At 32.6% G+C, this 27,674-nt stretch overlaps 2 protein-coding genes across 2 annotated transcripts; one reads left to right on the top strand and one right to left on the bottom strand.

Moving 5' to 3' along the window:
* The first annotated feature begins 12,289 nt into the window (after positions 1 to 12,289).
* On the top strand, positions 12,290 to 18,677 carry LOC132279461 (ent-kaurenoic acid oxidase 2-like). Its single transcript, XM_059781443.1, has 8 exons — positions 12,290 to 12,854; positions 14,755 to 15,232; positions 15,361 to 15,624; positions 16,736 to 16,825; positions 16,924 to 17,002; positions 17,419 to 17,525; positions 17,662 to 17,783; positions 18,457 to 18,677. Exons 1-8 carry the CDS (start codon positions 12,535 to 12,537, stop codon positions 18,551 to 18,553), a joined length of 1,557 nt encoding a protein of 518 aa, XP_059637426.1. The 5' UTR covers positions 12,290 to 12,534; the 3' UTR covers positions 18,554 to 18,677.
* Positions 18,678 to 22,791: 4,114 nt separating this feature from the next.
* On the bottom strand, positions 22,792 to 23,359 carry LOC132278244 (uncharacterized). The gene is made up of 2 exons (XM_059780048.1): positions 23,107 to 23,359; positions 22,792 to 22,994 (listed from the first exon to the last, which is right to left on the bottom strand). Exons 1-2 carry the CDS (start codon positions 23,357 to 23,359, stop codon positions 22,792 to 22,794), a joined length of 456 nt encoding a protein of 151 aa, XP_059636031.1.
* Between the last annotated feature and the right edge of the window lie 4,315 nt (positions 23,360 to 27,674).

The following is a 27,674-nucleotide window of genomic DNA, read 5'->3' as shown; positions in this document are numbered from 1 at the left end:
ACACTATCATATCACAAATGTGTAAAATTGTTGTGTATTTTATACAATTTTTTTACATAACCACATCAGTATATTTCCTTTCTCCTCCCTCTTTCTCATTCCATTAACCAATCAACCCTGTATTAAGTATGTTTGTAAAAATTATGTGGGGTTGCATTGATTGATTGTTGTTGAGGGATATATTTTTACACAAAAGGTATAAAACAACCGCTGGAGCTAAAAATGAATAATCCATTTTTTTTTTTTTTTTGTGTAAATCTATTATGACACACTACATTTACATATAAAATATATATATATACACACACAACAGTTGAAAATGCTCTAACGTCAAATTTTCATATTAAATGTAGCACTAAACACTTGATATAGTACATTATTTTTACACAACTACATCAACATATTTGCTTTCTTCTCCCCATTTTTCATTACATTAACCAATCAACCCTATAATAAGTATGTTTGTAATAATTATGTGGGATCCAGACATAACATTGATTGATTATTATTGAGGGATATATTTTTACACAAAAGGTATAAAACAACAGCTGAAGCTAAAAAAAAAAAATCCAATCCTTTTATTTTATTTTATTTTTTTTATGTAAATCTATTATGACACACCAGATTTACACAAAAAAAAAGTATACCCAACGATTGAAAATGATCTAACATCAAATTTTCATATAATATTTTAAGCTTATATTTCTACCATATTAAACACTTGATATAGTACATTATTTACACAACTACATCAGCATATTTTATTTCTCTTTATTCTTTCTCATTATATTAACCAATCAACCCTATATTAAGAATGTTTGTAAAAATTATGTGGGTCCAGAAATAACATTGATTGATTGTTATTGGGGTATATATTTTTATACAAAAGATAAAAAACAACTGCTAAAGCTAAAAATAAATAATCCAAATTTTTTTTTTAAATCTATTATGACATACCAGATTTACACAAATATATACATATATATATATATATACACGGTTGGAAATACTCTAACATCAAATTTTCATATAATATTTTAAGCTCATATTTCTACAATATTAAACACTTGATATGGTACATTATTTAAATAAATTTAGTAATTTTTCATGGAGGTTAAGTAGGGAAACAATTGTGATTTTTTTGAGAAAAAAAAAAATCTTTGAGATTCAGTTTAACCTGTATGAAAATGAGTAGTTATTATTTTTAGAAATTTTAAAATTAAAAACATGTGTCGTATTAGGTAACATCAACTCCAGGAATGAACTTTATCCTCCCAGACTCCTAAGGGAGAACCAAGTTGTCATTTATTTATGGTCAGAGTTAACTTTTCTCTTGGATCTATGTTTTGTAAAAGTTGATCTATATTCTATATTCTAAATCTCTCCCAATTTCCCAACATCTTCAATTGACAGGGCTAACTGAAGAAAAATTGAGTTGGACTTTAATCCATAAAAAGTCGGATAGTAACTATTATTAAAAATTAAAAGAATTTAAATATGTGTATAAATTATATCAGGCCACATCAATTGAGCGGATAAAGTTCATCCAATCATGCCCAAGTATTGTCCCATTAAAATAACCAATTGACAATTCACGCGCTCAAAGTTAACCTAGACAATTATTGTGCACGCGCTGCACGCGTGACGGAATCACTTTTGTGACTTTTAAAAAAAATTGGGCGTGACTCAGCAAGCAATCAGCCAACGATATTTAAAGAAATCGATGCAGACGTTGAAGGCTACGCGCAGACAGCAAAGCGAAGAACACTGAAACGAAGAATCTGCAGAAGGTACCGTAATTTCTCTCTCTAAAACTCTTATATTTCTCTATCTAATTCATCTTTCGTCGAACATGGTGTGAATCTTGATTTGGGTTTGTGATTTTGATGATTTTATATATGTTGGTTTGGCTGTTTTGACTCGGCTTTTAATCACTTGTGATATGAATAACTCAAAGAAGTTGAATTGAAGATGTTCGATCTTGCTAATACAAATGAAGTTTGAAATCTGTTTGTATGTGAATACAAATCAAGGACTTAGAAGTATCTCAGAGTTGTGAATTCCAATAATTTGACACAGACTGAATTCATCAGTTGGTATCAATATTAGGGCTTTTAAAGGATCTATCTTAAGGTTTGAAGATTTTATAATTTAGAGAAGAGAGGGATATCATGTTTAAGTTTAGCATAGCTTATGTTCATCATCTTAGGAAACAAATAGATACTTATTGATTGTTTTTATTACAAATTGCTAAAAATTTTATGGTCGCTTTATCAACTACTGCTAACTATCTTTAGCAAATCTAATATGCATATACTATGTTAGGATCCACCACCAAGTTGGCGGTAATCCTGTAAGTCGTGAAGGGAAGTAATAATCGTGTTTTGGTTGGGATATGGGTACATGGTTAGTTTTGATGATATCAAAACTGGTATGATTTATTTTTGAGAAGGAGAGACTTGTCGTTATTATCACTAATTAAGAGTCCTTATCTAGTGATTGAAATAGCAAAAAAAAAATAAAAAAAAAATGGTGAAGCCTACTCCATAGAGTCTTAATGGATAATCGACAAAGTATAACAATGTTTTTAAATTAAGAATCCTTGTTGGACACTAATGATTGAAATAACTAAATTTTTTTTTTTAGTGAAGCTACTACTAATAGCGCAGGATAATCGACAAAGTGTAAAAAATTTTTTAAATAACGAATTATTTTTAGTGAAGCTACTACTTAGAGTGATGAAAATGAAAATGAAAATTAGGAGTCCATACTCAACAGTACTCAAGGAGTTTTTTAATTAAGAATCCTTAGGGTTCGTTTGGTTAGATAGAACTAGCAAGAAAGGAAAAGAATCAGAAAATATTTAAACTTTTTGTGCGTTTGTTTAGGATGAAACTGAAAGTTTTCAGGAAACTGGGATTTTCGAAACAATTCTTGTATAAAACACGCGAAAATTTTTGTTTCTCGGGAAAGTTGTGAAGTTATATTTTAAATTCCTATTATACCCCTAATTATTAATTGGTTTCCTTTATCTTATCTTTTTTTTTTTTTTCCTTTCAAATAGGTATATACATATAACATATTATGGTGGTTATTTTTTTAAGTGCATTATATTAATTTACATACTTATCAACTAGATTTTAGAATTTGGATACTAAAGTTATTATAAGTTTTAGGAAATATATACGTTTATTAAAAAAAAAAATACAAAATATTCTATAGTTATATAATTTTAGTTGAATCCATAAAGAAAACCATCAAGTTTGGTTGTTTTATGTAAAATTCTATTGGTATTGGTTATTCTAATATAAACAAACATATAGTGGAACAATTCTAATCTTATTCGATTTCATCAAAGTCCTTACAATTACTATATAAATTGTAATGTCTAAATTATATATATATATATATATATATATATTCGACTAAAGTAATTCAAGTGACTTAGGTATATCATACAAGTTCAGAATATTATTATCAACAACAAAATTTGGTGCATGAATTAATTTTACTCAAATTTATTTATATTTTTAGTATTTAAAATTATAAGGGCAATTTTGTCAAGTACAATCATTTTCTTTTCTCTTTCATTCTATTCAAACTAACAACATAATATTTTCTCACAACTTTCTTGAAAAAATTTCACGCTAACCAAATGCAACATGGAAACTTAATTTTCTTTTCTTTCACTTCACTTTCTTTCACTTTCACTTTCCACCATCTATTTCTGTCTAACCAAACGAACCCTTATTGTTGGACACTAATGATTCAAATAACGAAAAACCGTGAAGCTACTACTTACGACAATTAAGAGTCCTTGTTGGACACTATCAACAAGATTAAGAGTGCGTCTCAGACAATAGTAATTGAAATAACGAAAAAAAGCTACTAGATAGAGTGATGACAATTAAGAGTCCTTGTTGAACACCATCAACAGCACTTTGCGACTATTTTTAACAGATTAACGTGGTTTTAGTCGTCGAATCTTTCATTCTCTCTCCATAGCTTATTCAGTATCCATTCAATCTTCACTCGTTTCAATCTCTCATTCTTATCTCCAATTTTTTGGCACAAATTTAGAGTTCTAGCCCGTCAATTCAAACACATTAGTACCATTGAAAGGGCAAGCTTTGGAGGACTGAAAGGGCAAGTTGAGCTTGCATATTTTTTAAAACAAAACCATTTAAATTTGGTTTTTTATTTTTTTGGTTTCAGCAGACTAATTTTTGTTGAATTTAATTTTAGGTATTGTAGGATGTTAATTTTTGTTTAATAGTGTTCATATAAAATCATACATGATGTTTGAGAGTTCTTGTTTTGTTGATTATTTCTTTGGGATTTTTGTTTTGTTGAAATTTCATATATTTCTTTTTTTTTTGAGAGTTCTTGACATCTTGTTTGGTTAATTTTTTTCTTTGAGAGTTCTTGTTTTGTTGAAGTTTTGTTCTTGTAATAAACTGAAAACATTTTTTGGAGATGAAGAGTTTAAATATTTTGGTTTTAAAATGGGTCTCACCTTATTTGACACTTAGCTGCCACATGGGAGTTCAGCGTCGGGTTTCTATTTGTCGGGCCAATAGCAGTCCTCCTATATTTTAGGTTGGAGTCGGGAAAAGGGTTACCTAGAAGAGGACTACTTGAGTAGAAGTCATCTCAAGAAGAAGAAATAGTTATCTACTCCTAAAGTTAAGCTAACATAGAGTAAGAATCGCTGCAAAATGGGCTGCTAGGTAGGAGAGTATTACCTCGAACAATGTGAGAAACCTACCAATGAGAAGAATGTGTATCTACTGTCAGACTGCAAGTATCCAAACTTATAGCATCCAGATGACGACCGTGGTCTGCTATAGACATAGAGGATTATAGAGTTCAATTCACCCGGCCTTGCGTTTTTTTTGCGTATCAATCAGATCTTGCAACTTGCCATATGTTATGGTCATTATGGGTCAGGATTGGGATATTTGGAATGGATTGAAAAATGTCTTGAAGAAATTGGCGACCTACCACAAAAATGAAGATATATAATGTGAGAGCCACTCTGAGACAAAGGGTTACTGTGCCGTAAAAGTACTTGGACGTGTACAGGACAATGACTACAAAAGTGCGGTGGTGAGTTAGATCCTTAAAAGGGTTATAGGGATTGATTTCAGGTATAGTGTATTAGCTAGGTTGTTCATAATATTTTAGTTATATTTGCTTATAGTTATATCTATATAAATGAATCCTATTTATTTTTTTGCCATGTCTGAGGCTATACATTAGTTAAATCACATATTATCATATCCTTCCTTCCTAACTTTAAAGATGTATAAGATACTATGTGGTTTTACTAAGCCTACTCTTAAAGCGGAATGGAGAAAATGATTCATGAACCAACCCTAGGTAGTTGGAAACAGGTTTGGTTTGTTTTTGTAATATGTATCTCCATAAAGTATTGCTGGATGATAGGATTCCACGTTGGTCATGACAAGAGGGGAAATTCTTGCCAGGAGTTGTTAGGTCTTCTCCTTGTAAGGGACCCTTTTATCTCCTTGATAGCTTGTGGGAAAGGGAATTGTTGCTCTTTTATGGTTATTATATTTTCTTCTGGCTTTGTATTGTTCTCGTGGATGGCCTTATTCTAAAAACAATTGCAAAGAGCAATTGGTCTAAAATCAGCAGCCTAACACGATGATCTTTCTATGGAATTTAAGTAATAAACACATATCATAACAAATAAAAAACTCTAGCTTTTTATCATTCATCATGAGAGAGGAAACCAATCTTGGAAAGTTGATCTAAAACTAACTAATATATATACTTATAAAAAGAGACGGTGAGCCTTAGCGCAACAGTAAGGTTGCTCCATTGTGACCAGGTCACGGGAAACCGGAAATAGCCTCTCAATGTTGAGGCGAGGCTGCCTACATCTGACCCTCCCTACACCCAGCAATGGCGGGAGCCGGGCTAGTCCTATGTACTTATAAAAAGAAAAACAATAAATGAAGGAAAATGGAGTACTGACAACAAGTGTGCTGGCTGGCAGCACAGTGCAAATTGAATTCTTTATCAATCCAGATAGGGCTAAACTGAATATATGTCAGCTACTTGCCAAAAAAAAAAAAAAAAAAAACAGAATATATGTCAAATGACTTGAGATTTAGTTCAAACTGATATTCAAAATGGATGGTTCTAGTTTTATGATACCCAGAGGTTATCATTATCATTTTAAAATGACTGAATGACAGGATACTTGCAGGAAGACCATTGTCATTTTATGGATAAGAAAGTACCTCAAAAGGAAGCTTCTGAGGACGTGACTCGGGAGTCGCTCATTGCTCTTTCTTACCGCTTACCGGAGAAGGATTCTGCCCTCGGACGCTCACCTGAAAATCCAAACAGTGAAAATCTGGTTGAATATGTTAATGGTGATGGAGCAGAAAAGTATAGGTCTATGCTGATCTCGCTATCCTATCCAGAGTCACCAGAAATCAAAGTCCTACCGCATGTGCCAGGAGACAAGAAGGGTTAATGTTGTGACAACTATATGTAAAACTTTCTTATGGTCTGTTGTGAATTAGACCCTAAGCAGCATGGGCTTCTGCTCTATGCAGCTTGTGTAACAACAATATATGCTCTTGTTGGGAGTAAGTTGAGGAACAGTACAATAAAGCAATCACATATATTTATAGATGTTTGCTTTTATTAATGTAAGAAGTTCATTAACCAAATTGGCAGTGGGTTTTGCTCTTTCCATGTATATGTTACCTTTTTAACCTTTTCTGATAAATGGACATGACCAGAGACAGCTTGGTACTGAAATTAAGGATAAATGTGATCATAACATATGATTTTGATCAACTATTGGATTCTTCTTTTGTTTCAGAGCTGCTGTTATTTATTGATCAGTAGGATCATATCTCCTTAGCCCTTTAGTAATTTTGTAGTAGTTTGGATCATACATGATGTATTTGAGATGGTAAAAAGATTTTTGTTATAAGCAAATCTTACTGTGTTAATCATAATAGCATGAAAATTCTTTATTTTTTTGTCTACCCTGTACAAGTCAATGTTTTGTGGTGCCATGTTAAATTTTGTAATACCTATTTTATTTTATTTTTTTATAGGTAAAAGTACTTGTATCAGAGACCAGTGGATAAGTTAAACATGGTTTAGGGGCCTTTATCTTACTCTTTATTTTTCACCTTTGGTATGTCATCCTGAACCGATCTTACCTGGGATCGCAAATTCCAAGTTTTTCTATGAAGAACGGATCTAATTGTATTAGTGTTTATAATTGATTTCTTCTGTGTAATACTAATCGATAGAGCCTCATTGGTAAGTGCTACAAGATCTAGTGCATTGGAACCCATGGTTATGGACCTGAATCCATTAGTATGAAACATTTTCTTTTCCAAGTAAAATCCCTTAGTATATGAAAGAGTGAAAAAGTGCTTTCGTTGTTGTGGAATAAGAAAAGAAGTTCACGACCCGTGGTCCTTCTACCTCCACGCGGCATTGCTTCGTCAGGCTTTCGCCCATTGCGGAAAATTCCCCACTGCTGCCTCCCGTAGGAGTCTGGGCCGTGTCTCAGTCCCAGTGTGGCTGATCATCCTCTCGGACTAGCTACTGATCATCGCCTTGGTAAGCTTTTGCCTTACCAACTAGCTAATCAGACGCGAGCCCCTTCTCGGGCGGATTCCTCCTTTTGCTCCTTAGCCTACGGGGTATTAGCAGCCGTTTCTAGCTGTTGTTCCCTTCCTAAGGGCAGGTTCTTACGCGTTACTATACACTGCAAATTTATACCGTTGATTTCTCTAGGGTTCGTTTGGTTAGCGTGAAGTAGATAGAAAGGAAAAGAAACGGAAAAGAAATTTAATTTTTGTGAGTTTGGTTACCTGGAAAGAGAAAATTTTTAGGAAAGTGAGATTCCCGTATCGATAAATTTTCCCAAAATATTTCCCCGCATAAAACACATGAAAGTTATCTTTCTCGCACAAAACTGTCATTTTATTTCCAAAATTCCTATTATGTCCAGTTGTTTCTCTATTTTTTTTTCACATAACAAATATAGTGGTTATTAAATTCAGACTTAGAAAATATTCCAACAATTATTATATATTGGGACACACAATTTGAGTTGAAGAGTAGAATTTTAAATAATATAACTTTTAATTTTTATCAATATCTCAATAGAAATATGAGAAGAGATTAATTTGAGTCATCATATTATTTATATGACATAACAATTTTACATGGATGGAAATCAATATAATATTTATTTTTTACTATCTATACAGCTTTGAACTGAATAGCGTTTTATACTGTGTGATTTTTGCAAAAAATTTGCATCGAAGTGGTTCATATTCATAAAAAATATGAAAGGAGACTGATAAATTATGCAAGAACCATAAAATTATTATGCATGAATTATAAAATTAATATGTTACTTTTGCATGACAATTTTTATTCTAGAGTTGCCATTTAATGTTTCTTGGAGGTGGCTTAAAAAAAAATATATTTAATAATTCAATAAAATATGAGTATGTTATCATAAATGAACTATATTCTACATATAAATATAAATAATTATTATTAAAAACACAAAATAAAAAAATCTGGCAACTAAAATGCAGTCCTCCTTAGTTTTTCTAATTTAAATATGAATATAAATAATAATAATAATTAATAATTTATTATTTTATGATGAAACATAAGTATGTTATGATAAGTGAATTATATTCTACATATAAATATAAATAATTATTATTGAAAACAAAAAATAAAAAGAATCTGATAACTAAAATGTAGTCCTCCTTACTTTGTCTAATTTAAATATGAATATAAATAATAATAATAATAATTATTATTATTATTAATCCATTATTTTACTATTTAATTGCTAAAAATTAATATAAATAATTGCGTATAAAGATGATTCATCCAATGCAAAATTAATTTATTTTTTAATATTTTAAATCACGAGGGTAGTTTTGATAAGTAAATCATTTTCTTTTCCTTTTCATGCTATCCAAACTAATAAAATAATATTTTCCCTAACTATCTTGAAATTTTTTCTTGCTAACCAAATACATGCAGGAAACTTGATTTTTCTTTCTTTCACTTCACTTTCACTTTCCATTATAAATTTCCGTCTAACCAAACGGACCCCTAGAGATTATGACTGAGCTTTTCATTGTTTAGAACATGGTTGCTTTTTTTCTTTTTTTCAGTTGGATATCCACCCGTTTATATCTTTTTATGTGTGCGCTCTATTCTTACATGTCATAACTCAAGCCACCTATTGGTGATTTCACGGACCCGAACCCTTAACAGTCTCTTTGGTGGTAGAGGAGATACCACTAGGCTACAATACCTTTGATGCTGAATTGATGTTTTGAAAATGCCATTTTTGTCATCTTCTGGTGCCACAGGTTTGTTTTAGTGAATGCTTTGGCTTTCAGCAAGAATCATAATGAGAAATTTCAACAAGCTTTATAACTCAGACATGTCGCTAGAGTTATCTGAATTTGGGGATGAAAATATTATACCCTAATGATATTTCTAGTTCTATATCTATTGATTGGTAATATTTATTTATGATCTAATTTCTCTCTCTCAATTTAGCAAGTATATATATAGGTCAAGTTCTTGTTGAAGGTGTGGAAAATTTCAGTTTATGAGTGTCAAGATCATAAAAATTCCCACCCCCCCTTCAATGTTTGATAATTGACAAATTATACATCTAATTTTGATACTGACTAATTTTCTTTTGTTTAATTTTTTTATTTTTATTTTTATTTTTATTTTTTTTGCAGAGTTGTCCAATTATTTCTGCAAGCTTGTCACAGAAGACATATGGAATGCATATATTCCAAAAGACGATGTATTCGAGCCCTGCATTATTTGATCACAGAGAAATTAATCAAATAAGAATAAATGCATCAATCTGCATGTACTTTTGTATCTTATGTAATGGACAAGAAACATATCATGCACCTTTTTCTACCATAACCAAGGCAACAGAAAATAAAATTACCTGGGCAGTAGTGGAAGTCAGGGGTTGAGATATATATACTCACTATTTTGATTTTGTATTTGTATATATACAAATGAATAGATATATATGTTGATTATTTGGTAAATTGAATATTAGTCATATTGGTGTAACTTTACAATTCCTTTTTCAGGAAAAAAAAAAAAAAAAAAAACACTTTATAATTGACTCATTAATATTTTAGTTTATATATTGCGAAGGATGATGTAATTTAGCCCATCATTATTTGATTTACACATCCCAAAACAAAAAAAAAATAATAATAAATAAATTTTTTTTTAATTCCAGCATCAATTTTGAGGTAGTTTTGTATGTTATGTACTAGACAAGAGACATATTATATGCCTTCTGTCATCTCCAAGACAAAAGACTTGGAATTTCTGAACTTCGAGGATTAGAAAAATGATATATTATTAGGCAGTGGAGTAAATATTTTCTTGGATGATGGATACATCTATGATCTATCGATTTCTAGGTTGCCAAACGACAGTATTAAAGACGGCCGTAGTTCATAATATTAGTTATTACTATTATTATTATTTTATTATTCTAATTTTATGTATGGCACATAATTTTTTTTTTTTTTAAATAAAAATAATTTCAATGTATGCTCAAACTTAATTTGAGTCCAATTCGATCTTTATGGAGTTGGACAATCATTTGAGGATTATGGTTAGATTTCATTGAAAAATTATAACATGAACTTAATTTTTATTGAAAAATCAGCAAATCAAATTCAATATGAACTTAAATTTGAAAATGATTTTGTATACATTGTATATAGGTTAATTGAAGAAAAAAAAAAAAACTCGTGCACTATACAAGTTTTGCAAGTTACCCAATGCTTATTTTTCCTTAAATGATGATTTATTGCATAGTAATCTTTTGGAGGTTTAATTTCTGAAAAGATTGTTTCTAATGTTTTCTACACCTGTATCTCTTTTGGAGAATTTTTTATTTTATTTTTTTATATGCAAGAGTAATTCAATATGAGATTAACCCAATTTTCATAACCGAGTTCAAAATTTTAATACGGGTGTGCTTAAAAATATATATAAATAAAAAATAAATAAATAATGTACAATGTATACATAAATAAAAGATTGTTTCTAATGTTTTCTACATCTGTATCTATTTCGCTACAGACCTGGATCCCCCCTCCTGTGATAAGTCTGGTGTCTCAAAACTACCTTGTACGTTGAGGTTTCCCTAATGCATGCTCACTTGTTACTATTTCCCTGATATACAATTTTGTAATTTGTATTATACATTAATTTTATGTCCAGTATTGACATTATTATATAAAGAATTATAATTATATTTATTGTAATTTGTATATAAGATAAAAATATATATGTATTTGATTTGTATATATAGAAAGATATTTATATTTTTTTACCTTGTATGACAAGATAATTTTTTTCATATAACAAGAATACATTAACGTTAAAAGTTAATAATTAGAGGGAAAAAAAAATATAAAGGTGACATCAACTTTTGAACACAAGGAGCAACCCAATCACCTGCTTTATATGGTAAAATAAAATAAAATGATCACAAAATTAAGGTTGATTAAAGTATTACTCCTTTCGTCCCATATTAGAAGTCCATGTTTAGAAATTGGAGTTTTTAAGGGAACATACAATCAATGTATTGTGTCCTTTTAAAATGAATTCCATTGGTCTAATTCGGGACCTTACGATAGATTTTGACTCTATCTATCCTACAAACATATCAAGATAAATAATATTGAATGTGCCCTTAGATTTATTTGTGACCCTCGAGGAGCCGTATGAAGTGAAAATCTCATATACGATTCTGTAATAATGATGGAAACAGTGATATTATCACCGATTATGATTATCTAGTACCCTTTCGGTCTCTTATTAGTAGTTCATTTTTTTCTTTGAGAGTATCCCAAATTAAATGTCCACGTTGAAAAGTCGAACAAAATAAATGTTATCTTTTCATAATTACCCTTCTAACATTCAAAAATTTTACAACTTGGTGTTATATATATTTAAAGTTTGAAGGACAACTTAGTAATTTGAAATAAGAACAATGCATTAATTACATGTCTCCTTAAAAAGTTAAAAAATTAAAAAATTAAAGATAGGCAACTAATAAGGAATCCATGATGGAGTACTTAATGTCCAAACATTGAATTCCAATTTCTTCTGGTCGACAAATTATGTGAAGACAAATTATGCATGTATACAAGTCGGCAACCGCATTACCCCTCCATTATATATATATATATATATATATATATATATATAATTCCAAACACATTAATTACCATACCCTCGTGAACTACTCAATTTCACTAACTTCGATCACTCTCTTTTTTTTTTTTTACTCTCTCCCTCTCTTCGTTTCAAATTCATATGATACAGCGCACTCTCTCTCTATATTAGGCAACACATAGGCACACGTACTTTTTTTTTTTTTTGTCTATATATACACTTTGAAGGAGACCTATAGTGAGAGATATATATATGTATATGTACATGACTGAGTCTCTGTCTAAAACTCAGTTTGTTTGGCTAAGTAGATTATTATCACAAGATCAGTTTCCAATGGAGTTGGTGGGCTTCATTTGGGTGGTGTTGGTGGCCATTTTTGGTGGTCTTTTGGCTCTCAGGTGGCTGCTTAAGAGTGTGAATGTGTGGTTCTATGAAACTTATAAGCTGGGTGACAAGAGGTTTTCTCTGCCTCCAGGTGATTTGGGGTGGCCTTTCATCGGCAACATGTGGTCTTTCCTCAGAGCTTTCAAGTCCACCGACCCTGATTCTTTCATGTCCAGCTTTGTTACCAGGTATATCTCAGAGATTCTGTCTCTCTCTCTCTTATATATATATATATATATACACACACACACACATACACAAATATGGGGATTAAACAGCTCAGGTGGTTTTGATGTTTCCCATATAATGTGGGGATATTTTAGTAATTACAGTCCTGAAAGTTATATATTAGAAAAATAAATTAGGTTTAACTTTTCAAAAACTGTTTATAAATAAGTCAAAAAAATATTTTGCTACAACTATATTGTGGCTGTGTTCGGCTTATGAAATTGAAGCATGAGAATTGATGAAAATTTTGGTTCAATTTTGTAATTTGCTTTTCTTCAATTTTACAAATTTCAATTCTAAAACTCTAATTCCATACAACCGAACACCGAAAACAACTTATGGGTTGAAATGAATTTAAACTAACAAATTTTGAAATAGAAATAATAATCTTCACAAGAGTTCCGAGTTTTTATAAAATATATTTTAAAAACTGTTAATTAAATATAATTTTGTACAATTTTTTATTAATTAATTACCAAAAAGGGCCCAGTAATGACAGCAGCTTGTGTCCTCGTTTCATGTAATGCTCTACTCTTAGAAGAATAGCATACGCCAATATGTCAAGCAGGCGGTTTCTGTCATTTTTGTTGACATTTTGCTTGCAAAATTACAAGAAAATCTTGTCTTTTTATCAACAAAAACACAGAACTCTTGTCAAGATTATTTTTTCTATTTCAAAATTTGTTAGTTTAAATCCATTTCAATTACCTACAAGCTGTGTTCGATTGAATGAAATTAAAATTTTTAAATTGAAATTTGTAAAATTGCAAAAAAAATAACTCACAAAATTGAAGCATGGAATTAGAATTTTAGAATTAAAATTTGTAAAATTGGAGAAAAACAATTTAAAAAATTGAAACAAAATTTTCAGCGATCCCAATGCTTCAATTTCATGAAGCCGAACACTGCCACAATATATTTAACAAGTCTTGTTTCCAATTTACATTAGCTGATTGGAGTCCACAGAAAATAGACATCTTAATTGGCTACTCTTTTTTTAATTTCTAAAATTTTGAAGTTAAAAGCAACAAGCTAAGGAATGTAACATGAAATGAAATGAAAACTTTCGTGATGCGATAGATAAGACTACCAATTACAATAAAAACAGAACATTACACATTCAAACTGTCTATTTCTTGCTTCTGCTGTCGGATTATTAGGTAATTATACTTCTATCATCGGAAATGTTGTCGTCAACCAGGATCAAAATTACTTTTTGCATTATTGACAAATGAACTATTGATCCACTGGATCTTACAAATCCGAACCTCCTACTGTTAATTGGTTGCATATATATTCATATTCATACAGTATATTGGTCGATCATAATCCTAAAATCCATTTCAATTTTTGGTTGGATATATATATTTTCCAACTGATGTGATTGACCTATATGGCCATGTTATACTTTTTGCCAACATTGCTTTGGATTTGGTAAATTATGTTTCTATCTTGTATGGAACATACATGAGCCCAGCTAGGATGACTTTTTAATCCTTCTATAATTGATTTGGAGTCTACCAAAATTCTAAGAAATCTATACTCATAAAAGTTCAATAGTTTGGAGTCTAGCAAAACTCTCACTTTAGGACAAAAAGTTCAACAGTTCCTAAACTAAAAAAAGATGATGCTATCGTATATTGTTAGGCACATTTCCTTTTACAGTATTATGGTCAATCAAATTTAGGTTAAATTCAGATGTAAAGAGTTTGGTTCTTAATCTAAAGTAGGTTTTGGTCACATTCAGTTGGGTTCCCTTTAATTGACAGTATTAGGTTGAGTAGGGAATACATTTACCATTTCAACAAGTAAAATTCACCATTTAATTGAAATGAATTGCAATTCTGTTTAATATTGCAGATTCGGGCGTACTGGAATTTACAAGGCCTTCATGTTCGGTAATCCAAGTGTGATAGTTACCTTGCCCGAAACATGTAGGAGAGTCTTAACAGATGATGAAAACTTCAAGACTGGTTGGCCTACCTCCACTCTGGAACTCATCGGAAAAAAATCATTTATTGGCATTTCCGATGAAGAGCACAGGCGCCTGAGGCGTTTAACTGCATCGCCTGTCAATGGTCCCGAGGCATTGTCCATATACATCAGATATATAGAAGATAATGTGATATCTGCCTTGGATAAATGGACTGGCATGGGACAATTTGAGTTCTTAACTGAACTACGAAAGCTCACTTTCAAGATAATAATGTACATTTTCCTGAGCTCCGAGAGTGAACAGGTGATGGAAGCTTTGGAGAGAGAATATACAACACTTAACTATGGTGTTAGAGCCTTGGCAATCAATGTCCCCGGATTTGCTTACCATAAAGCACGAAAGGTGAGGTTTGGTTACTGTTTACTCTTCAAAAAGAGTGTATCCTTCAAAGCATAATATAAAATTAGGACATTTTTGATTGCGAATCCAATTATTGATTTTAGTGTTGGGGTTTAATTTTTAAATTTTAGGCACGAAAAAAGCTGGTGGCTATTTTTCAAACTATAGTGGATGAGCGAAGGGCGCAGATGAAGAATTGTCCACCAACATCGAAGAAAGACATGATGGATGCGCTATTAGATGTTGAAGATGAGAATGGGAGAAGATTAAACGATGAAGAGATAATTGATGTTCTAGTAATGTATTTGAATGCTGGACATGAATCTTCTGGCCACATTACAATGTGGGCTACCCTTCTTTTACAAGCGCATCCTGAATTCTTCCAGAAAGCTAAGGTAAAAAATAGAATTCCGCTTATGCGTTGATATTTTATGATTCCTCTGTTTCCTTCTATCGTTAATGATGCAGACTGATTGTCCTGTTTCCTTTTTACACGAGTATACTGTTTAGAATGTTTTTGTTTGGTCTAACTAAATCCAACATTCAGTACAATACCCACATCCGTGCACTCAAAGTTATTGTTTTCTACAAATGATACTCTCAATGGTATATATCCTCCAATCTAATAGCTGACTAACGTATATTACAGAGCTTAAGATCTACTCTCTAGAAATCTCACCTAAACATTCTCTAACTCTACAAAACTCTCTATTCTTTTTAGAATATTCTCCGAGCTAAAATTTTTTATAAGCTCGATTTTTATTGTTCTAGAATCCACTATCAATGTTCAACACTCCACGACCCTCTATACAAAAGTGGAATAACTCCTAAACTCAACTTTCCTCGTATAATACAGATCAATGCATGCAACGTTTTTACAGTTTGTTTCGATGTAAAATATTCTTTTTAGAAAATATTTTTCTTTTTCAAGTAAATTATTTTTTTATTTTTACTTTATCTGTATTTGGCAAAGGTCTACATCGAGGTTGAGGTCGAGTCCATCCGGCGGGGAATGTAAAATAACTTGTCGAAAATTAATAGATAAGTTATTTTTGTTAAATTTAATTTTTTTTTTCTTCGTAAATATTTTACGATGACCAAACACCAAAAAATTAAAAAAATATTTTCTGAAAAATATTTTACGTCCAAAAAAACAAACGGAGCCTTAGTATTTTGTGTTATTTTGCACAAATGTCTTTGACACTAGAACTCCATGGTTTTAGTTTGGATTCTAAGTTATTAAACTTCAAAGTTGATCACGGTTGAGATTGTAATTTTTTTCTTTCAATTTTAATAAAGCCTATTATGTTTGAATTAAAAATAAACTTATTGTGGACGACTATTCCGACTATAACCATTCGAAGTATCTCAAATTATTTCTTTTATCCTCTTCAAATATTTGACAAAATGATAGCTTAGCCATTTATTTTGTTTAATTGGATTTGAGTTCAAATTTTCCTTTAAATTTCAAAGTCTGCTTCCTAAACATGGCTAATCTTATTTCAGTCCGAACAAGAGTTAATAGTACGGAACAGACCACCAACACAGGAAGGGTTGACCCTCAAGGAAGTTAAACAGATGAATTATCTCTCCAAGGTATGCACTCTTTTTAGAGCTTCTCAGTCTCTATTATGTTAGTTCACTTTCAGTTTTTTTTTTCCTTCTAATTTTTTTTTTTCCCTTCATTAAACTAGGTGATCGATGAAACACTTCGTCTAATAACATTTTCATTGACGGTCTTCCGAGAGGCAAAAGCAGATGTTAATATAAATGGTTAGTTTATGAATCTACATTTTCCTTTCTATTATATTCAGATTATATATAATTTTTTTTTTTTTCATTGCCTCCATTGAGGCTTGAACCCTTGTCAACCTCTCCCTTAGCGAGTAAGAGTCTATATCACTGGGCAATTTGGTCTCTTGTTGAAGGGCACAATTTTAGTCCCAATAAAACTGACTTTTAAATTTTGATGTCTTAGTCCAGTCATTATTTTATCAAGCTCCATTCTGGAGAAAATAAAAAAAAATAATATTTTACAAAGCTGTGGTGTTTAGTTCTGTCATGAAAAATACCACTACATGCAGTATCTACTTAAACTAGCATATATATATATATATGCACACACTCACACAAGCACACACACACACACACTTATATGTTTATTAAAATAATTTTATTTTTTGTTTCAGGTTATACCATTCCCAAAGGTTGGAAAGTTTTGGTATGGTTTAGGACAGTTCACTTGGACTCTGAAACTTATCCTGAGCCAGAGGAGTTTAATCCTTCAAGATGGGATGTAAGTTTAACAGCACATTTTTCTCTCGCCCATAATATTATCATATAATTATGTGATTTGGTTAATGCGTGTGTCATGTTTGTTTTTATATATGTATGTATTTAAGATATATAATTTGCTAAATTGATTTATGCAGGGTTTTACACCCAAAGCAGGTACTCACCTTCCCTTTGGATTAGGAAGCCACATGTGCCCGGGAAATGATCTTGCGAAGCTAGAAATTGCTATCTTTCTGCACTATTTTCTCCTTAATTATGAGTGAGTTTGATTAAGCCCCTTCACTTGTTCTGACTTTGCATTTTCATTATTTAGGCTCCGTTCGTTTGTTTGGAATTAAAATGTTCTCCTTGTAAAATATTTTTTAAACAAAACGTTTTCGTTATTTTCATTTTTAGTTTTCAATATTTGGTAACGGTCCATAAAATATTTTTTACATCAACTTTTGTGCACAATTAACTCTCTCTTTCTTCATTGTTCCTCACCAATACTCTCCTTACACCATCTCTCTTTTTTCCTTACTTTCTCTCGACCAACCCAAATTTATGTTCCTCTTTCTCTCTTCTCTCTTTCTATGTATACATATAGAGAGAAGACTTAAGATTAGATTTTTATATTGGGAGGACTGAAAAAGATTATTTGTTCAAGAGATATAGGTGTTCAATACAAATACGGATAGTTTGTAGCATGTGAAAAATGACTTACACAAACTTTTTTGGTAAATCATTTGTAGTCATTTGGGGGTAAACTGATTTACATGAAAAATAATTTCATAACCATGGAGTCTCCCAAACACTAGAAACGGGGTCTTAATGTCACAAAAAATAACATTGTAATTTGCTATGTAATTACATTAATTAGTGGTCACTAAGAAAATTTGAAGACTTAACCAAGTGTTTACCATAATTTTTATTTTTATTTTTATTTTTTGCAGGTTAGAACAGACAAATCCTGGATGCCGAATGATGTACTTGCCTCATTCAAGGCCAAAAGACAACTGCTTGGCAAAAATAAGAAGAGTCTCTCCTTAATTTCTAGTTGTATTAGACAATAAACAATATATATATATATATATATTTATTGGGTCATATGTTTGCTTAGTGATATATAATAAGAGCATGCTTATTGTTTTCATATTTATTTTCTTTGCTTAATCAGTGGTTATAGTGACTATATAATGAGTCCTTGTAAAATCTTATAATAATAATAATAATAAGAGCATACTTATTGCTTTCATATTTATTTTCTTTGCTTAATCAATCAGTGGTTATATTTATTTTCTTTGCGCAAGGTTGCATTTTGATAGCTGGACCTACCTTTGGGATGTGGTTTTAAATATTATTAATTTTCAGTTCGGTATAAGCTTGAGTAATACGGATTCAGAAAATTAAATAAGAGTGAACTAGTTTAAACAACAATAATACACAGTGAAGTGTTATAATAAATTAAGCGGTGCATTTTAAAAATTTAACAAAAAATATTGATAATTTTCTAAATAAAATAAAATAAAATAAAATAGTGGGAGCCCTTAGTAGGTCCCCTGATGGTAGACATCAAACCTTTTTTTTTTTTTTTTTTTGAAAAACTCTTCAGATTTTTTTAATTTTTTTTCCTTGTGAATTTATTTCAAATTATCACATCACATAAATTTTATGGAGCGGAAAAATACGTTCCATCAAGTTTGATTTGGTTTTATGGGAATATAAATGGTCTTAAGTTTTTCACACCGATTTGCATAGGCTACCGACTTTTTGATCGCCATTGAATTCATTAATTCGGTGTCCACTATATTACAACAAAATTGACATTTGAAACTTCAAAAATCATATCAACGAATTAATTCGCCCATAATACATTAATGTGAGTTCATACAAGAGAAAGACGATTTTTATGATGCTGAACGAATTAACCATTCCCTATAGATAGTTTTTAGGATACGATGCAAAAATAATTTTCTGAACTATGTTTGAATTTGTAAATAATTCTTCTAAACCTCATAAATTATCATATTTTGTTGCAAAATATTTCAATACCCATATTATATTTTATTAAATGACCATAAAGTTCATTATTATTGAATTATACTTAATCTATTTTTATTATTTAAATAAATTATGAAAAAAATTCATATTAATTTGGTGACATATTCTCTATTAAATTTACACAAATTTTTCATTATTTTTTTTAATTAATTATTTAAATAAAAATCATTAGTAGAATTTTTTTTAAAAGTTTAATTAATTTGTTAATTTTTAATGAATTTATTATATGAAAAGAAGGTATTTTTTTAATTTAATATTTTTTCATCAATATATTGTATGAAAAAAAGATATTTTTCAATGATAAAAATATTTAAATAAGAGGAAAGAAAATAAAAATTAATTTAATAAGAAATGAAAATTTTAGTAATAAATAGTAAAATAGTTTTTTGTGATAAGTTTGTTCTTAATCACAACGAATCAATAGTTTATGAACAGTTTTTAGTTCAGATTGATTATTTGTAAAAGAGTAATAGTTCAAGGAGATTTCTATATTTTTTATTTAATTTATTATTGTTACGGCTAATGTGAAAGGACCAAATTGTCCGTTTATGTTGTATTTAAACCAGATTCGTGGCACCTCAGGATTGGTTTGTTTTGAGCATTTGGGGAGCAAAAGTGTTAGGTTAAACATTTCTCCGCAGTCAAGAGTTAATACTAACTTAATACACACATGGAAAGATTCAAGGGTTATTGATAATAGAGCCCGTGAAAATTTAAATTTTCTATGAAGATCTCTTGTTCCTTGAACAGATTGGTCATATGTATTTTTAAATCATCCTTACTCTGACCTTAATTTGGTTTCACATGGATAACATATTTTTTTAATTTTGATAACATTATATAAACCAAATTATGTAAAATTAATACAATTTGACCAACGGTTAGCATGATGCTAATCACAACCTCTCCAAAAAATATAATAATAATTTTTATTTTTTTTTTTTATTTTTTTTTTTTATGCTAATCACACATTCACAATATCTAATTGATCTCACTACCTCGTCACTTAACATCCCAATTATTTTACTCAATTTTTTTTTTAAATAAATTTTTGTTGCTTTCATTGTTTAATCATGTATTAAAAATACTAATTCAATGATTAGTTAATTTAAAACCGCAATCAAGCTACTATCATTTAGAGTGGCTCTAAAAGACTAAAACCATGAGATGTTCACACGTGTCTTGAAACATTAAAATTATTGGTTTGGTTTAGATCATTTTAACCTGAGACTTCAATTTTGACGTTATTCACACAAAATAATTATTTCCAGAATGTAATTTGAGATAAATTAATGATTTTCAATGTAAAATAATAAAATTAATGAATAAAAAAAAATGTCAACTTTTGATGTCTCATCATTTAAAGAGTTTACTAAAATTACATTTGATTAGAGTTTAAATTCACTATCAATTAAATGATTTTTTAAATAATATAGGTAGAGATCGATGATACTGAAACTGATATTATCTTTTATGTTGAGATAAATATTAAATAATGAACATTCTTCGATCATTAGATTTACTAAGAATAGTTACTCAACTAAACTATCACAATCACCTTCCTTTCAGTTTTTTTACTGCTATATCAAATTCGAGATAGAGAGAGAAAATAAAAAAATAATAATAAAAATAAAGAGATAGAGAGAGTATAGTCGGCAGAGCCGTTGAACCGCCTACAGGAGTTAATAAATAATAAATCTAGAACATGAAAATCCTCGCAGTCCCCGCCGGTGTTATGTAAGCTAGGTTTGAATATGATCTGTTGAAATTGAAAACAACTACTCACTCGTATTTTTCTGTATCAAATATATATATATATATATATGTATAAAATTTATGTATACCACGTCTTGCGTAACTTGAGATCTAATTTGTGGTTCTCTACTGTTTGAAAAGTCAAAACTCCCAAACGTTAAATACAAAACACATTTCAGATAGTCAATTATATTTTGTCACAATCATTTTGGATAAGCATATACTATGAAAAGAGAAAAATCATACATTTCATAAGTCAGCGAAAGAAAAGATACACCTCATAATACTTACCAAAATAAAATTGATACAGCACATAAAATGGGGGTGACAAACAATATTGGAAAAATTATCAATTCATTACCAACTCCTGCTTTTCACATTAACACATTAAAAGTTTTCTCTAAATCCTGATTTTTTCCATATAAATTCTAAATTACTAAATCTTTCTTTTTATCCTTACTAAATGAGATATACTATTCCTAAATTAAATATAAAATTTAGATTCAAACTTTCGAATATAAAGAAAAAAAATAAAAAATGCAATCCAGATAAGTTGGAGGTACAACTCAGGTTCAACTCTAAGTACTTAAACCATCCTTGAACTTTTAAACTCATGTTTGCAATTCAGGTTAAGATTTCGAGTCAAAAAGTTGTTAATTCAAGTTATTTATATGATCAATTTCGCAATTGAAAATTCAAAATAATCTTTAGTTAATTTCATATTAGATTCCTCATAAGCACAAAAATATTTAGAAACCTACCAAAAAAAATACAAAAAGGTAAACATATATTATGAATATTATATATTCCCTGCATCCAAATTTAAGTGTTGCTTAGAGCGGCTGCAGCGGCTTGCAGAAGCCCAAATTTCGTGGGAGTCAGGTCCTTTGGCCGCGCAGCGAGCTAGCTAAAGCATGCGGGGCCCACTATATCGCGTTGTTTTGCCTTAGCCCTTTTTTGTTTTTTTTTCTCAAACGCTACTGTATAGTGGCTAAAAAAAGGTTATTTTGAGCTCTTTTTTTTAAAAAAATATAAAATAAAATTCATTAAATAAAAAATATATTGTTTAAGCACTGTTTATCCAAAAATAAATTTATTTGAGCCAAAAATAAATTTAAAAACCTTCCCCTTTTTTTTTTTTTTTGTTTTTTTCCCTTAATTTTTTTGCTTTAAATTTTAAATGTGTACCACAAACAATGCATTTGGCTGTTAAGGCACTGTTTGGCTGACACAAATAGTGCCTTAACGGCTATAGTTTTTTTTATAAAAATAAGTATAATTTTTTTTTTTTTTTAAACTTTTGAAAAAAAACAATTAAAATTACAAATTCATCTACTTATTCCCATAGGATTTTGTAATCCTTATTTTCATATTCCAATTCATTATTTTTAATCTTAAAAAATATTACATAATAAAAATTCTAATACACGAAATGTCATAACATCTTAAAAATAAACAAAATGCAACATAAATTAAACATCTTCATCACCATAGCGGTTCCACAAATTTTCCATCAAATCATTTCTCAACTGCGTATTTGTCTCTCTGTTGCGAATCTGAAATTGGCAAGAGAATATGTGTGCTATTAAAACTGATGGACATCGACTTAAAGTGGGAATCGAGATTGCATCATTTGGTGGCGGAGTCCATCTTCCAACATTTGCGTGACGCTCATCTTCAATAATCATATTGTGAAGGATGATTCACATTTTCATTATGAGCCACAAGTCATCTTTCTCCCAGTAACGCACTGGTCCTTGCGTTATTGCCCACTTGGTTTGCAATACCCCAAAGCTTGTTCCACATCTTTCCTGCATGCCTCTTATTGCTGAGCAAACAATTTTTCTTTTCAGTGGTTGGGTGCGGGATAGTCTGCATCAAAGTTACCCACTTAGGGTATATGCCATCAAACAGGTAATACCCCATTCTATAGTGATGTCCATTCACTACATAATTAACCAGAGGTAATTGGCCATTGACGATACCGTTGAATACCGGGAAATGATCCAACACATTTATATCATTGTGTGAACCCGACATTCTAAAGAATGCATGCCAGATCCACAAATCTTATGAGCCAATTGCTTCCAATATGAGAGTATTCTTGCTAGAGCGTCCCCTATGTGTGTCGTGCCACTCCACTGGGCAATTCTTTCATTCCCAGTGCATACAGTCGATAGAACAAAGCATACACGGAAATCCTTTCTGCTCCCCTTCTTCAAGTAGCCGTGCTATGTCGGCTTCGTTGGGTGGGCGCATATACTCCTCTGTATACACATCAATAATAGCATTACAAAATGCCTTCAAGCATTTAATGGCAGTGCTCTCACCGATTTTAATATACTCGTCATAGTGATCAGCTGCACAACCATATGCGAGTATACGAACACCAGTTGTCATCTTCTGTATAGAAGATGTTGAAGGTGGTTCGTGAGTATGATTAGAAGATCATTCCATGTAAGCTAAGAATCTTGAGACCAATATCCAAGTGGAGATCCAAGCAACACAAGGGATTATCTGGGTATGGAGATTAAGAAAGGGAAGGCTGAACTAGGTACTGTGTGAGCTCGAGCTTGTCAGTAAATAGCTATTAATGCGGTCGTTGTTGTTCTTAAGAGGCTGATTAATGCTCCTATTTATAGTGCTCATTCCCTCGATCAATGTTTCTCAGTCCTTCGGGTGAACCTGCTTTTACTCAAGGGTTTGAAGGTCTCTTTCTCTGACGAACGAGACGTTTATGAATGGGCCGCGGTGTTTTGCCCCTCGGTCAAAAGAGGTAATAACGCTTTTTAATTAATACAGGTCTTATCAGATGTCTTTCATAATTAATGCGTCATTTATCTATCTTTGCTCGAGCTCAAGTACCGATTATCCTTTCCCCTTTATGTTGTCCTCGGGCCGAGGCAACGCCTTGGAATCTCAGCCACCTGTCCACATGTTCTCAGATTCCCGTACTTCAGAGGGAAGAAAGCCCTCCTCGAGGTTCTGCCTTCATGACTTCGCAGAGTTTCATCCCGATTCTATATTCTGAGGTCCCCAATGACCGAGTGGGGAAACTCGCAAAACAGGTTAGTCGAGGGTGCCCTTTTAGAAAGCAGCCTCGGACGAGCAGAAGGGGGGAGGAGCCCATTCGACTGGAGCGGGGCACGTCCGCAGTAAAGGAAGGGTAGCGACCCCTTCCTCAATTAGTGAGTCCAGTTACTGAATAGGCAGCTTGAGGATACCTATTCTTATTATGGGTACGCCAGGTAAGCGCTGGCCAGTTGTGCCTATTTGACAGAGGTGACGCCGCTTAAACGGCCATCGTGGCACGGTCATCAACATTTTGCCCCCTGCTTGAGGTTACCAAAAAGGGGAGCTCGAGCAAATTTTTGGTTTTATCCTAGAGTCATGTACTTTTATTGTTATGCTTTTAATATCGAAGGGTCATGTCAGTTCGGTTCTCAAGCTTCTACATGTCATCCTCTTACCAATGTGCCGAGTTGTGACGCTTCAAATGCTGAGCTCCCGTCTTTTTGTCTGTCAAGGGCGCGACGCTTGGGGTGCTGGGCCCCTACTATTTAAGCAACACTTGTTCCTTTGTAAGGCATAGTGTAAACTAAACTCGCCTCTCTTCTTAAAATTCTCCTAAGATTTTCCTTCTTTACTCGAGGGCGAATTCCATTCATGGCCTTGCGCGACGATGTCCCCAACGTTCCTCTCTTGGCTAAATGGCGAGTTACTCCTTACTTTGGTCCAAATGATACCTTTTGGGCCAATAATGATGAGTTGAGTGAGGTGGATGAGACCCTGGAAGGCTCGTTCCTATTCGAGGGCGAGCCTTATGCTCGGGCAAGAGTGCCCATTCTTCCTCGTTCAGTGTTGAGATTTAGGGTCGAGCGCAACGACTTTCCTTATTCTAGTCTCGCTTTTACTAGTCAGACCGGTCATGGCCGAGGGTGAGATTTGTGGACCGATGCCATCTTATCTGATGCTAGGTTTTCTGAGACTTTGAAGGCTTCAAGAATCCCAGACGCGATTCAAAATACCCGCGAGTTGACCATTCCGCGAGACATTTATGACCTCACTCTTCTCATTTCTCAGTGGAGTCGTGACACCCACACCTTTTTTACCTCGTGGGGGGAGTTCACTCCTACCATAGAGGATGTAGTGCAGCTTATGTGTTTGAATGTGTTTGGGGAGCATAATCCCGGCTCCTAGGTATTTCCTGAAGACGAGGTCAAGCTTGCTGCCAAGCTACGCAGCGGTGTTACCTCGGCCGGTAAGATCGCTTCGCGCTATCAAGACGATGGGCTTCGTGAGGAGTTTCCGAAGACTGGCAAAAAATGCACCTTCGTGTCGCTCCTCCGTTACTATTTTTGGGATTCCCCCTACCCCCCAGGACCAAGAAGGAGAGACATCCTTCAATGGTCCTAAATGTAAGGACTCGGCTCGCCTTGCCCTTTTTCTCCTATCCTGGTTATCCAGGTTCATTTTCCCAGGTCCTCCTGATGATGGACCATGTCCCGATCTTATCCATTTGGCTGTTAGATTATCCAGTGGTAACAGTTTTCCTTTAGCCGCGCTGTTCCTTGGTACACTCCATCACGAGCTCGACTTGGCGCATGCCCGTATGAAGTGCTCCGTTGGACGTATGAGTGTGGTTTCTCCCATTAATACTATATTTCTTCAGATGTTCTTATATGAGCATTTTCCACGGTACGGTCCTCGCCCAACAACGCTTCCTCGAGACAAGGGTCTGAAGCGATCCTTTCAATGGCATAAACATACCACAAAAAAGAAGTTAGCAGAGTACATTGATCGAGAGAGTTGCTTCCTGACTCGCCCTTATACTCACGGACCTCGGGTGGAATGCTGTTCCTCGAGAGATGGCATGGTTATCTCGGGCAAGTCTCTAAGGCGTACTTCAGCTTTGACAATCATTGCCATGTTTTCTGCAAGCTACCTTCCTACCCTTCTGCCTCCTCACTCAGGCGTGGGTAAAGTTTACAATCCTCATAGGGTGGCTCGGCAGTTTGGGTTGGATCAGGGGCTTTCTAAAGATTATGGGTATGGGGCTCGTCAAGACCATCGTACCTATGCCTTAGGTTTTCTACGTTTCCTTGATTCTGGGGAGGCCGAGCTCTTGGGGGAACGCCAAATCCTTCATGTTCCTTCGGCCTCGCGGGTGAGGCGATGGGGAACACAGACAAGTGTGTATTGGAAAGAAGCGATTACCTCCTTCAGGCAGTTTGTGAGTAGTACTCTGGTTCCTGTCCCTGCTCGTTCCTTTTGTCCTTTCAAGAATACCTCTATATCTACACATGGGAAACCATGTAGCATAACAGGTTTACTTCCTCTGGTTCTATCAAGTACTGCGGCGCTTGTGATAGCTCTCCGAGCTACCAAGACTCGTCGAGACAAGCTCAAGGTTGATCAGGACGTCAGCAATTTCGTGCCCGCGGCTACTTCCTCCAAACGGACCAAGGTAGGCGCAAGTATTCTTTTACTTGTAATCTCCTTATTATTTCTCAACACTGACTATTCCTTGTTTGTTTCCAGAGCACCACCAAGGATACTTTCCTCATCCAGAGCTTCATTGCTTCCTCGGGGGCTTCTCTCCCATCAGCTCGAGCTGGGGTGGCCTCGAGCACGAGAAACCACTATGTGTTACCTAAGAAAACTCCTACTACGGCCGTGCCTGCAGATACCATAGTTGAATACCCCTAATTTTAAAAGGATATCTCTGGTATTTAATTTTTGATTTAATTGTTTTTATTTGATTGTTTTTATTTGATTAATTGTTTAATTGTTTTATTGTGTTGGTTAAATATTATTTGTTTAATTGGTTTTAATTAATTATGTAAATTAAATTAAGTGCTGAATTTATGTAACGTGGATTAATTACCTATTTAATTGTTTCATTTAATTAATGTACTGTATCTTTCTTTATGGTAACTTAGGGTTACAGTTATAAGAGCCGCCGTAGGTTAGAACTGATAGTTTCATGGGCCGGTTAGAATTGAAATTAGGGCTTAGCCTTAAATTGTACATGGATTAGGGTTAGTGTTAATTTACACCTATAAATATATGTAATATGATGGTTTAGGGTTTAAAGAAAATAAGCGTGCGTTCTGTACACCACAAACAGAGCCTCTAGTTTGGTAGTGAAAACCAGAGAGATATAGAGAGAACCGGAGTGGGAATTTGGGTGGTTCACAAAACAGAATCAAGGAGGGAAGTTTGGTGTGTGTTATTGAACTGCAGTAGGAGCAGCAAGGGTGGTTTAACACTCAGAGACGTGGAATTAGTTTTCAAGGTTGAGACTCAAAGGCAAGTCTCTGTTCTTCTCTTTCCCTTTAATTGTGTTCTGTGC

This window comes from Cornus florida, unplaced genomic scaffold, assembly GCF_030987335.1.
Source record: "Cornus florida cultivar Cherokee Brave unplaced genomic scaffold, ASM3098733v1 CherokeeBrave_3.0.0_Hap2_Chr10, whole genome shotgun sequence".
NCBI lineage: Eukaryota > Viridiplantae > Streptophyta > Magnoliopsida > Cornales > Cornaceae > Cornus > Cornus florida.
This window is presented reverse-complemented; position numbering and strand designations above follow the sequence as displayed.

Bases quoted from the DNA above. Each gene is read 5' to 3' on its own strand.
- LOC132279461 (XM_059781443.1), top strand. From the start codon at position 12,535: ATGTATATGTACATGACTGAGTCTCTGTCTAAAACTCAGTTTGTTTGG. The intron at 12,855-14,754 runs GTATATCTCAGA...TTAATATTGCAG, and splicing joins ATGTCCAGCTTTGTTACCAG to ATTCGGGCGTACTGGAATTT. The intron at 16,826-16,923 runs GTATGCACTCTT...TCATTAAACTAG, and splicing joins AGATGAATTATCTCTCCAAG to GTGATCGATGAAACACTTCG.
- LOC132278244 (XM_059780048.1), bottom strand. From the start codon at position 23,359: ATGTCGGGTTCACACAATGATATAAATGTGTTGGATCATTTCCCGGTA. The intron at 22,995-23,106 runs GTATTGCAAACC...TGATTATTGAAG, and splicing joins GATGTGGAACAAGCTTTGGG to ATGAGCGTCACGCAAATGTT.